Genomic DNA, 13,357 nt, shown 5'->3' with positions numbered 1-13,357 from the left:
CACGCATAAGCCCAGTTTCTGAATCTGCACGCATCAATGAGGGGTGCATCATTTCTTTCTTCCATTCATTCATTCAGAGTCGGCCTGCGTGTGGTCCTCCTGGACTGGACTGGACTGGAGTACTGCTACTGCTGCACCTTCTGATAATATGTCAGTGCATATATGTTGCCACGGTTTAACCTCGAAATCTTTGTCTTGTCCAAGACACTTTGCCTTAACCTGTCTCGACGACGACCATCTGTCCTGTTCCTGATCCGGGCCTAGATAATGAGACCAGCAGCTGCATTCTGTTACCTGTTCAACAGTCCAGTTCAGGTGTGGCTGGCTACGAACCAGATCCAAACTCAGAGATGTCATGGGTTCATGGACGGGAAACATACCACAAGAGCTGAAATATGGCCAAATCAATCCACAGCATCACGACTGTTCTAAGCTCGACAGCCAACAGCTTATGCCATCATTACACAAACCGGTCGAGCAACTACATGGGAGAATGGGGGACACATGTTTTTCCAACTGACAAATCTACGTTTAGTCCTAGTGGTAGAGCATTCAGAGGGTTAGAAGATATCTCCCGGACCGTTCCTTTTCCTATACAAGCACACGCACACGCACACGTGCACGCACATAGAGATCGGCGTTATCCGCCACAGCAGCAGCACTTGAAGCAGCTGCAGCAGGCTGGGCACTTGAATGCACCAAATGTGAAGCATTTCCTCAGGGCGTGGCAGCAGCTGCAGCTGAGATTGCAGCTCGGTTTGCGAACTCGAATACGGCAGCAACAGTTGGCGGTGAAGGTGGTGGTCGTTGCTGTGTTCACTCGATATGCTGTCTTTGTCGGCTCAAGGGACTGCCGAATCTTCTTCAGCCTCGTTTTCGTTGTCACACTCTCCATTTCACGGATGAACTTGGAGAGGTGGCGGATGAAGTCAGGGTACAGCTCCAGGTTGCAATGACCGCCTCCTTTGATCCATAGTGGATCATACGGCTCCCTTGCCAGTTTCCACAGCTCATTACCATGTGACCAATTCACAACATCGTCATCGGTCCCCTGCAAACGTCAATACGTGCATAATTAACAACAACACTTCTACACACCATCAAGTTGGTGCATACGAAAAACTTCGAGAAAGAAAGTGCACACATAATGGATCAATTCATTACATAAATGGTTAGTCAAAAACAGAAAATCACTTCAGAGAACTATGGGAGCCATTCATGTTTTCCTCATCGGCCTTGACTAAGGAAATGTAGTATTGGCATGTGGGCTGTGGCCCATTAAAATGCTGCCCACCTTGACCACATCAAGCAACACGTGGTACACTCTGATTACGAAGCGGTTTATCCATATACATTTCAAACAAATAGAACTACAAAAGGAAAGTTTTCAAGAATATGACGTTTCAGTTTGAGATGTTCTAACTTTTTTCTGAATCCGATGTATATAGACACGTTTGTTTCAGCTTTGATTGGATTCGAATCACCTATGTGGACTCGCTTTACTAGCAAAGCTGATTCTGCGGCCCTGTTTGTTTGACTTTGATTGGATTCGAATCACATGTGGATTTGCTTCACTGGCAAAAAGCTGATTCACAGAATCAGCTTCGCCACTTTAGTATACTTCAGGCAATTGCACTGAAAATGGCCTGAATCCAGATTTAGCTTCACTAGCAAAGCTGATTCAAAATAGCTATTTGTTTCAGCTTCTAGATTCAGCTTTGCCAGATTGCCCCTGAATCTCAAACGAAAGAGTTGTTTGTTTCAGATTCTAGACTCAGTTTCACTGGCAAAGCTGAACATGATCCCTGAAGATCAAACAAACAGGGCTTAGCACTCATGGTCCATACTGAAATATCCAAAACATCCTATATTTGTCAACGGATGGAGTATTATTTATACACAAGGGAAAAGTTTGAAAGTAGCAGCTAATTTATCCTCACTGATCTCTGAATTAAGAGTCTTCAGGCACAGCTAAAGATACTACAGCCGCAAGGTTCAAAATATTTTGTAATAACAAGCAGTCCCAGCTAGGAACAGGAATATAGGATGTGAAACCATCTCAGTAAGAGCTATGGACAACACATGCTGATACCACCGATATTGTAGGAGCAATGAAATTAGTCGACTTATAGAGTTGTAGTGATCAAATTATGACTGACAGGCTAAGTGATAGTAAAAGAGCGGAAACTGGGCAGTTACCAATAAAGTGGTGTTGTTCCAGAACCATGGCATTTCTAGTCTTTATTTCTCGAACATGCATTTGATCCGGAACTATGGTATTTCTAAAAAAAAAAATCCTGAACACGCATAGTTGTGTATTAGAAGAAAACAACCAAAGAAGGTGCAGCAGTACATGCTCCCTCCATCCCATAACATAAGATGTTATTACAACCAATATGTGTATATCGGTTGTAATAACATCTTGTATTATGGGGAGGGAGTACCACCAAAGGTGGCCTCCGACCAAAACCAAAACCAAAACAGGCAAAAGAAAAAGAAACCTGTAGGAGATAAGTGTAGGAAACAGAAATGACGATACTAGATTGTAGATTTAGTTAGACTTGTACAAAAAGCCTGATTATGTGGCTACACTACACATTTTATTGGGCTCGGCCAAAGAGCAGAATAATGGAAGTCAAGCCATTCAAGGCCTACCAGTGCCTATTATAATTTTACAGCAGACTGAATCAAACCAAATCAGCTCGTAATGTTTATAGAGTGAGTCAGAAGTTAGAACTGCTAACGGCACATCCCGTATCACTAGAGGTGCTGGTGTTCAATGGCCTTTGTGTTTGGATCAGTGTATCAGGTGTCCAATGGCACATCTTAGATCAAACATTCTCTTCTAAAGAACAAGTGTGGGATGTTGGATGGTTACACATTAACCCAAGGCTGTAAGAAGTGTGGGAGTAGTAAACTTTCCTATAAAATTATTGAAGCATGAAGGATGATTCATTTCTCTACATTCCCGTATTCCTTACCTCAATACTTCTGCATGAACATTTATGCAACAGCAACACCCTTTCGATGGGTTATTACATGAATACATGGTCCACATATCACTCAGAGAAGTAGTTGCACTATTTATCAGACTCTGCAACAAGGAGCAGCAATGACAATGCCTAAGCAGAGTGTTCCAAAGTACTAAATGTAGCTTCTCAGAAGATGCTGGAATCTGCAATAAACTGTGCGAGTACACAGCAAGTATTGATATCTATATCTCTACTCCTATAAAAAACTAAATTGGTGATGATGGTTTGTCAGCCGTTTGATCTAACACGCAGGGCTGGGATGAAGACAAGCACAATTGGTCCAACCTAGAGCCAGGTGCGTGCATAGGGACATGTCCATGCCACCGTATGTAGCAGATATTTACCCACCTCTGCCACTGCTTAAAATACGGAGGTCCTCGTCCAGATCCCACTGCCACACCATCCCGCAGTTGCCGGATTTGCGCGCGCCCTCGCTGCCATCTGCTCTCCACCATGCCATGTCCTAAATCACCCTAGCTCTCCCTCACAGCATTGCAATCACATGTCTGCTGCCGTGGAAGGCGACCCGCTCCCAATCGCAACGGCACAACGACCTGGAACCCACTCCTACAACCGCTTCTGCTTCTTTAGCATGCTCTAATGCGGGCCTCTGTTCCTCCCCAAACAGCCATTAAGACACGTTCAATGTCACAATATGGGTCACTAATTTGGTTGGTTTGTGCGGGTGAAATCGGTGATTAGGTGTCGAGCTGCACCGAAATGGATGCTAGTGTAGTATAATGTGGTTGCACCACGAGACCCTCTCGGTCAAGAGGTGGTATGTAGCCTAGCGTGGGCGAGATAGCTGTAGGGCTGAGCGCACCAGATCACGCAATCTCCTGAATGTAACTACGGCTGCAGTTTGGCTTGATTCGATGTGTTTGATTTCAGTAAGCCTCCTATGGAAATATTTTTTGTTCCTTCTTGGAAAGCATCATTTTCCCTTTATGTAGCAAAAGGCTGAAACAAATCGGTTCATTAAGCTCTGGAAAAACAAAGAGAAATGTTTGCACACCTCAAATCTGTACATTATGGATGTTCATATTCTTCAATTTCAATTTAGCTAAAACTCACTCTGGTTATCAATGCTCGGTTGATATACACGTGTTGTCAAATCGTCCAAGTTTCTGTACAAGTTTCAGTTGATTAAATGTATTGATATATATTCTGACATGTTTAACATAGAGCTGCTGGATTTTATACCAACAGAATTGCAAGATAAATTTAATGGAAAATGGCTCACTTGTCTTATTGCATAATAAACACATTACCAAGCTTATGGAGAATTCACTTTAATCACATCTGACTGAAACTTGGAGAGCATCTAGTGCCCTCATGTTCCCTTCTCTGTTCTTTTATATCGACTGGTTTCTTCATAATTCAGTTCCAATTGCTAAAGGTGGCTGCGGTGGCTGCAAGTTGCACTTGCTGTTTCCACATTTTCTGACCTTTAGGTCCACTGACCCGAGAGTAAATCAGGTGTTATTAAATGAAATAATCGGTGTGATACCCCAACGAAATAGTCTGCTTCTTGTGAATTGACTCTGCGCAGGCATTTGAAGTTGAACCAGATGGGTCGTGGTGTACTCTAGATGACTATGTTACTGAGATCAGGGTACTAAACAGCATGGCCAAATGCTGGTGACAATATATAGTTCCTCACCACTTGTATACTAGCAGAAGATTAAGATGAGCTAAGAAAACAACACTGATAGGCAAAGACAAGAATGGGTCTGACTTGATGTCGCCATAGGAGAGGCATGTGTGTACTTTCCAGTAGATGTGTCTATATGATAGGTATACTTTTTAGTGCTGTTTGGCTACTTGCAAAACTGTTTTAGCCTGTGGCTACAACATGTAAAGGTCCTTATTTGGGTCTCATCCTAAAAATGGGAGCTGGGAATTTCCTTGTGACTTGTGAGCCTAATTTTTAACATGATTTAGAATAATTATTTATTTAGCAAATTTTAACATGAAATAATTTTGTTATAAACACATTTAATTTATACATGATGTACATGATATTTGGTTCTTCTGGACAACCCTGATGCAGACAAAGGAGATTCGAAAGTAAGCGTTCAATTTTTTTTCTTTCCTGATTGGATTAGTTTTATACTGCTCTCTTTTGAGAGGATTATTAATGTGTAGCGGAACAAGGGAAATAAATCTGAAGTGAGACAAAACATATCTTAAATGAAAAAAAAAGTGTAACATACTCCCTCCGTCCGGTGAAAAGTGTACATCTAGAAATTTTAGGACAAATTATGGAATGGAGTAAAAAATGCATTGGGAAGATGCAAGCCACCATCTCTCTCCTCTTTAATTACCCAACCCCCAATGAGCTAAGTGCATGTAGAAATTAAGAAGACTATGTATAGAATGCTATTGGTCTTGATTACCGTGTGATGAAAGAAAATACTTTAAAGTGCATTGGGAAGATAGAAGTACACTCTTTTGTGGACAAATTTTAAACCCAAACGTACACTCTTCACCCGACGGAGGGAGTAGGATGTTAGAAAGAAAAAACTACATTATAATGTTTTCCTGTGGGCACAAGTTGATTCTATTCTAGATCCGTTAAAATGCAGGGGCACTTTGCTAGTTTTTTTAGTAAAGAGACTTACATGAATAACAAGCACTGGGCATTTCACCTTCTTTATTTTTTTGACATTCTGCAAGAATAAGTTAGCTGGACGTTAGTAAAAGCTACTCTAAAGGAACAAAAGGTACAGACCGAAATGGAATAATCAATTAGAGATGCTTACTTTGTAAATGTCGAAGCAAAAAGTAAAGTTCACATGGCAAACAACACGGAGGCCTGACAGTATAGCACTGTGAAGAACCACACCACGCAATCTTGGTAAACGAGATGCTAAATGCAATGTGGGCCCACTGCCAACAGATTGTCCATACAGGATAAGCTCTTCCTGGCTGATTCCATACTCGGTTTCTAAGCACTGGTAAACTGCTTCAATATCTGCATATGTATTCTCTTCACTTGGCTGCACTTGAAAAGACAAGCATAAAAATCCTTCCACAAAAACGCATTCCTTGAGGGAGAAGAGAAATATGGACATGCGCATGCTCAGTGGAAATGCCAATTAGGTAACAGTAATTCAAAGTGAAAGTGCCATATGATTTAGCTCAAATAAGGAAATACAGGATTCAGAGACATTAATATCTAGTAACTCCCAGTAGGGCAATTTTTTTTTCAAATACCACCACCTGTAGCATTTTGTTTGTTCCTTTATCTTGATGATAGTGGAACCTGGTCCATGTTGGATAGTATGGAACAAAAAAAAGGAAAATTCTCACTTCATTTGAATGCAGGGTCCCCAAAATAGACAGCAGAAACAATCAACATAAGGCTAGTCATAGTGGGAGTAACTTAGCTAGTAACATAACACATCCCAAACAAGTTTGCTTATGTGGCACCTAGTTAATGAGGAGAGAGGTGTTTGGAGTAACATATTATGTTACCATCACATAGCGCTTCCCAAGAAATGTTGAGTCTATAAGCTAATAAATGCAACCATATATGATACTACTTCTATGACACTTTGCACTATGAAGGTAGTAACATAGACTAGTGTCATATGTATGACACTAGTCTAAGTTACTCCCACTATGACCAGCCTAACATGTTCTCCGTTTCAATGGATAAAGCCGCAATAAATGAACTTGAGTAAATGCATAGATAGTTGATACAGACATTTCTATCTGTCCTTTAGGATAAATGTATAAAAGGCATGCCCAAATTACTGTTTAGCCTGAAGTTTACAATGGCATGAGTGGCTGAGGACAAAAGTTGCAGACATATAAAAGGTTTATAATGGCCATGATATGACTGGAAGGCACCAGTCGGGGGCATGGGCCAAACCTTCTTCAGTTGAGTTGTAGAAATGCAGCCTGTTCTTGGAAACTGAAACTGAACCACATTTCTCGAGGTATCTTAATTAATTCAGGTTGTTGGTAGTAGTACTATCATCCATGCCTACATTAGTCAAGTAAGGAAACTAAAATTTACCCCATGGCATCTAAGCAACCTTATATGCAGTAAGTATTCACCAAACAATGAACCCGCAGTAGAGTCGACGGTAAAATTGAGATTAAACGTTACTGTAAATGAGTAACTAGTTATTACCTTGCCAGTAGATGCTCCGTACCCCGAGTAGTCATATCTGCAGTTATAAAATTAAAAAGTAAATCACGTCAGGCTTTTCTGCACAGCAAATCTTGTGTACCTCCAGACCACGTTGAAATTGCAACAGAAGAAGAAAAAAAAAACTGGCGAAAAAAAAACTGGCATGGTTGTAACTGAGGAGGATTCAAGATCAGCTAATCGGACTGATTATTATATACATGTAGTACTACTATTTAGAGAATCGTCAGGCACTGCTTTCCTCCCACTTAATAATAAATAGTATATACTGTACTAGTTAGGTTGCAGATATCCCGTCCCGTGTTCCCGCAAAACATCTGCCCCAATAACCAAATCTACTTGATGTCGTACGTACCAGCATTTGTGATAGGAAATGCAGGACTGCAAAAACATGTCAAATAATAATTCCTACTCCCTCCGTGTAGAAGAGAAGCAGAAAAAAGTAGGATCCTCCTAGAGAAGAGAAGAGAAGAGAAGAGAAGAGAAGCGAAATCACAGCACAATGCACCACTAACCCCATCAGATTGACCTTGAGATTGACCTTGAGCTGCACAAAGAGATCGTAGAGCTGTCCGAGGTCGGCGGCGTTGCCGTGGGAGTAGAGCAGGGTGAGGCGCGCGCAGGGGTTCCTGAGGTAGAAGGCGACGACCTTGGTCCCCCTGGTGGTGTCGAGGAGCAGCACATCCAAGGCGTTGTCCCGCGGGACGCCCGAGGCGACGAGGCGGCCCGTGGCCTCGTCCTTGCGGAGGGCGTAGGTGGGCGGGTCCGGCGGGAAGAAGGCGAACCTCGCCGCGAGACTGGACACCGAGCACCCCGAAAGCATCGGTGGCAGCGCTCAGTCATCGACAGGCGGCGGCGGCGGTGCTGCTGCTCATCAGAGGGAACCTCTCCCCTCCCCTCCCCTCCTCCTGTTTCACTTCAAACGATCAAATGGATCGAAAAATTTCCCCAACTTGGGGGCGAACGGAAAGGATCAAAGAAATAATCCCCAACTGGGGGATTTATAGGTGGTGGAAAAACTAAGAGGAACCAGGGGTGGGTGTGGATCTTCTTCCCCAAGGGACTTGTTCAGCGACAGTAGAAGCCAAATCGACAGAAGATCAAGAAGAAATTGGCTCGCCGCCCCCCAGGGGTATCCCCCGAAGCCCGTTGTTTGGTGGGATGGGGTGGGAGGTTTTACGAGGGTTTAGTGCATTGTGGGCGGCTGGGAAATGGCGAATGCGAGCAGCAAAGAGGGAGGAAGGGGAGAACGAGGAAGAAGAAGAAGAAGAAGAAGAAGAGCAAGGGGCGGGGCGGAGCGGGTGTGGACCAGTAGGGAGGGAAGAGCTCCGCCTCAGGCCTCAGCCACGCTGCCACTGCCATTTATTACTCATGCTGCACAGAGACAGAGGGAGGGTGGTGGGTGCGTGCGTGCGTGCGTGCGTGCGTGAGAAAGAGGGCTAGAGCCAGAGCGTGCGCGTGTAGGTGTAGTAGGGGTGAGGACCAGGCAGGGCAGGCGAGGTGATGAAATGAAACTGGAACAGGGCAGCGGAAAGCGCAGGCGATCCCCACACCTTTGCAAAACATGTTCTTCCTTTCTTCACATGTTCTCGCAGCGGGGATGCGATTTTGTCACGCCGCACGCACGCACGCACGCACGGATGGACGCAAGCAAATAAACGGCGTCTTCTTCTTCTTTTACATCATAGTACTTTCTTTTTTCTCAGAATAATACATCATACTTTCTTTCCTTTCAGGTGATGAAAATGCCGCTTTGCTAAATCCATATGCGCTTTGCACATAGGCCCGTCTGCGAGTTTCATTCTAGTACTCCCTCTATATCAAAATAAATGTTCCAACTTTCTACAATTTTATACTAATAAAGTTAATACGTATAAACTATATTTCTATCTCTACTACTCCATCCGTATATTTTCATCTCTGTCTATATCTATCTCTATCTGTATTCTATCTATATCTATATCTTAAAGGGGGTGATATTTTTGGTTTCATCTTACTTTGTTTGGTCCCGCTTCAATTAATTTTACATATGCTATTTGGTTTCGTTACTTGCCACCCGTTTTGGCCCAACGGAGAAAGCCCATCCGACGGCGCACTGTGGCCCAGATCCGAAGAAAAATAAAATTGTCAATGGGAGGGTTCGATCTCATAACCTGTCAACCGGCAACGCACAGTTTGTCCAATTGACCCGGCTAGAGATATGAGTCGATTTTTTTTTCTCCCGTTGAGTATATTGATTATTAGAAAAGACGAGATAGACTAGGATTTATTCTGACTTGTCTTGTACTCCAAGTAGATCATTATACTCGTATATATATGCCCACAAGACTCAAGCAATACAACGAACAATTATTCCACCAATCCCTCTCTATCCCTTCTAACATGGTATCAGTAAACCCTAGCCGCCGCCGCTTCCGCATCCGCGCGCCGCCCCTAGGGCGGTCGGCCTCCATGACCGTCGTCGGGGGCCGCGTCGCCCGTACTTAGGGTTCGTCCGCCGGTCGTGTTGGTCGGCCGCCCTAGAGAGTCTTTTTCCCGAGCCCTTGCTTCGGGTTTTTCGCTCTGTTGCCGGTCGTTTTGGTCGGCGTTTTTATTTTTGTTCCCCGATCTAATCTTGATCGGTTTGCGTCGCCCGCCGCCGCCGTCGACCCCCGTGCGTCTCTACCCCAACCCCGGTGCGACCAGCCGACCTCTCCTGCGTCGGCCGTCACCGCCCTACTCTGACCGGGAAACCTGCATCGCCCGACCCGGCTATCTCGCGTCATGCGCCGACCAATCATAGCCGTCGCTCGCGCCCCGGCCCGCCCATCGATCCATGTCACCCACCTCCGCCGCGTCTGCACGGCGGCCCGACGGTCTACCTTGCCGACCTTGTCCCCGGCTGTGTCGGGCCAACTACGCCAGTCTTGTTGGCTGCCTCAGCTCGAGCCTCGCTGCTACGTTGGTCGCTCGGGCCTCGCTGCCCGGACGCCGGCGCTGCTTTGGCAGCCCGGGTGCCGGTGCTGACGCGCTCGTCCGCACGACGTCCTGCGCCGTCCGTCGTCGCCGGCTTCATCCCGGACTCCGCCGCAACCACGCCTCCATCGAGCGGCGTCCCTGACCTCGCGCGCGATCGGCTTGATCACCCGCTTGCCGCCATGATCCGCCTCACCTACGTCGTGCGACCGACCTGGCCCGTCGGTTACGCGTGCCTCCGCATGTCCCGTGAAGATCGCCCCGAGTATCGCGCGCCTCTCCGCCGATCCAGCATCGGGCTGCCGCTGTGTCGCCCCGTCGGGCCGCAGTGCCGCCGCCCCGTGGTTCTCCTCACGGCTGCATCGACTCGTGCGTCGCCGTTGCATCGCCCCTTCGGGCTGTAGTGCCGTGATACGCTGATAGAGGCAAAGGTGTCCCGTCTTTCGATGAGATGGTGGCTATCGTTTTGGAGGAAGTCGACTTTGACGACCCGACCACGAACGTGCGAGGACGTCGCGCCTTAGCAATCGTTAAACCAACTCCGAGAGGTTATTGACCACGCCGGAGCACGATCAACCTGACCACGAAGGTCTGTTTCCTGCAGACAAACGAAGAACAAGCAAGAAACTAAAATTGCAATATGGATATTGGGAATATAAGAGGAAAGCTTTATTGATCAAGGTGGGGGTCTGTGACGTCTTGGTCTGGTCGTTGAACACAAACGAAGTACGCGAAGTTGCAGCTATGGCGAACTTTTAATCTAAACAAAACCCAAAGTCTAAACGATGCCCTAAGGGCTATTTATATGGAGGAGAGAGGGGGGAATTTCGTGGCCCTTGGAGGAGGGTCCGAAACCAACCCTAACTCTTGTTTCCCCACACATACGGACTTTAAAAACTGCCTATAATCAAGTATTTCGAAATTACATGGGACTGGCCCAAAAATAAGGTGACGCAGCACCTAGAATAGCCTCTGGATGAAATTTATGAAGTGGCATCTTGTATATTTCGCCCAAGGCTTCATGCACTCATTATGGTGGCTTCAAAGTCCTGGAATCATCACTTGTAACTCCGTTCTTGTTCCCCTTGCGCATGCCATCATCTTCATGCTTGAACTTGCTCCAAGGTTCATCTTTCTTGTCCAAGCTAGGCCCTTCATTTGTAAGCAAAACAAATGTATCCAATTTAGGCAGCATTATATTCTCATGAACATTAGAATCATTACCAAGAAACGAAAGTACCTGATAATTCAATTGGCGTGCACGAGCTCTAGTAATTGGTCCAGTATGTATAGCAGCAGGGGCTGTGGGTGTAATAATGGTATTGATGTCCTCATCATACGCGGTCCGCGCCGCCGCCCTGAGGCCATCCCCGCGGTTGCACCGACCCGCGCACCGCCGCTGCGCCGGCTCCTTCGGGCTGTAGCGCCGCGGCCCGCGGTCCCTGCCGCCGCCCCGAGGTCTTCGCGTCGTTGTCCTGACCTGCCCGCCGCCTCTGCGTCGCCCCTTCAGGTCGTAGCGCCGCAGACCGCAGTCCACTCCGCCATCATCGCGCGTCGACCTCCCGTGGTATGCGCCGCGCCGTCTCCCTTGGCGCGGGAACGCCACCGTCCGCGCCGGTCTTCGTCACGTTGTCAGGGTTCTTCGCCTACTTCGAGCACCGCCACCGCGCTCCTAACCTAGTCGTCGCCGCCGCTCTTCTTTGGTCGTCGCTGCCGCTACCCCCGTAGTCGCCGTAGTCGCCCGTCCACCTCCTTTGTCTTCGTCCAACACCAGCCCATCATCAGCGTCGCCGTCATCTACCCCGACCACTTCGTCTACTCCGACCACCGTTGGTGACATTGGCCCCGCGCCGATGGACGCCGCAATCGTCGTCGAGTTCTTCTCTGTTGGCCTCTCCGACTTCTTCAACATGGTGTACAGCTCGTGCAGGTCCCTTGTCTATGGATGCCCGATGCTGGCAACACCGATGAGTGTCTTCATCCACGACATGTCCCCGGGCCTAGCAAGCTTGGTCGGCGCTTCGTCAACTTCGTCTTCGTCCATCTACGCATGCGCGGTGCTGGCAACACTGATGCTTGCCTTCGTCCATGATGTGTCCCCGGGCTTGGCAAACCCACCGCAACGCGTCGTCAACAACATCTTCTTCCCGGCGCACCACTACTTCGACACCACTGCGCCCATGCTAACTCGGCGCCCCCTTGCGCCCGCGCCTCCATGGCGACTTCCTCGACACCGGCCACCCTGACTCGACATCGACCACGACATTCTCCATACGGCTACCACGACCACGGCTCCACCACCCACGCTCTCGGCTACCTCGACAACGACACAAAGGGCTATCGCCTTGCTTGAGCACCCTCGTCGGTTTCCACTCCAGCCACAACTCTGCGATGCATCGACCGTTACGACTGTGGGGGGTGCGTCGACTTGCCTTCGAATTCTTCTCCAGTCTCACCGTCTACGTCGCTACCGTTGTGACTGCGGGGGGGTGTTGAGTATATTGATTATTAGGAAAGACGAAATAGACTAGGATTTGTTCTGACTTGTCTTGTACTCCAATTAGATCATTGTACTCTTATATATATGTCCACGAGGCTCAAGCAATACAACAAACAATTATTCCACCAATCCCTCTCTATCCCTTCTAACAACGCACGAGCCTTTTTGCTAGTACTACTTAAAATGATTTAAGGTTCCATGTTTCTCTTTTATTCTCCCCAACCTTCATTCAACCTTCCATGTATGCTAACCAATCATCATATTTAATTATCTTTCAAACCAATTTCACTTTAATTTACTTATCAATTTTTTCATCAAAATATAAGGTAAATCACATGCAAGATTTGATAAAAAATTATTTACACAATCACATTAATATGCGAAGGTAAATCACAAGCTAACTTACTAAAATACTTATTCCCGCTGAAACGCACGGGCATTGTCCTAGTAAAGACAAAATGCCACCATCAGCGATACAAGGAAAGGGTCCCCGAATCACGTGAGTCGGGTCATCCCCTTGTCGCCATGATGTACGCCAAAGCCCCAGACATTGGCCTCCTGCATCTCTCCACTGAGAGCAAATATAACAAGGTGATATAAGCGGACTATAAAAATTTAAATAATATACGCAACCCACATCCCAAGAGGGAGCGGAAGCATGCGCTAAGGGACATATATGCGTTGGAGCCAGTCACCCCAAAGTTCAAC

The 13,357-nt window shown here is 46.7% G+C and overlaps 1 protein-coding gene across 2 annotated transcripts; it reads right to left on the bottom strand.

Moving 5' to 3' along the window:
* Positions 1 to 370: 370 nt before the first annotated feature.
* On the bottom strand, positions 371 to 8,645 carry LOC125520350 (alpha/beta hydrolase domain-containing protein 17B). Of its 2 annotated transcripts, none has more exons than XM_048685244.1 (5): positions 7,710 to 8,645; positions 7,177 to 7,213; positions 5,798 to 6,034; positions 5,657 to 5,704; positions 371 to 1,051 (listed from the first exon to the last, which is right to left on the bottom strand). In XM_048685244.1, the coding sequence occupies exons 1-5, from the start codon at positions 8,015 to 8,017 to the stop codon at positions 641 to 643; spliced, it is 1,041 nt and encodes a 346-aa protein (XP_048541201.1). In that variant the 5' UTR covers positions 8,018 to 8,645; the 3' UTR covers positions 371 to 640. The 2 variants fall into 2 exon arrangements, with proteins under 2 accessions (XP_048541201.1, XP_048541202.1); XM_048685245.1 differs by having other exon boundaries at positions 7,724 to 7,878.
* Between the last annotated feature and the right edge of the window lie 4,712 nt (positions 8,646 to 13,357).

This window comes from Triticum urartu, chromosome 7, assembly GCF_003073215.2.
Source record: "Triticum urartu cultivar G1812 chromosome 7, Tu2.1, whole genome shotgun sequence".
NCBI lineage: Eukaryota > Viridiplantae > Streptophyta > Magnoliopsida > Poales > Poaceae > Triticum > Triticum urartu.
This window is presented reverse-complemented; position numbering and strand designations above follow the sequence as displayed.

Excerpts from the sequence above, each read along its gene's own strand:
- LOC125520350 (XM_048685244.1), bottom strand. The coding sequence starts at position 8,017 with ATGCTTTCGGGGTGCTCGGTGTCCAGTCTCGCGGCGAGGTTCGCCTTC. Across the intron at positions 6,035-7,176 it reads ACGGAGCATCTACTGGCAAG|CCAAGTGAAGAGAATACATA; the intron begins GTAATAACTAGT and ends TTTCAAGTGCAG. Across the intron at positions 5,705-5,797 it reads TTTGCTTCGACATTTACAAA|AATGTCAAAAAAATAAAGAA; the intron begins GTAAGCATCTCT and ends TTATTCTTGCAG.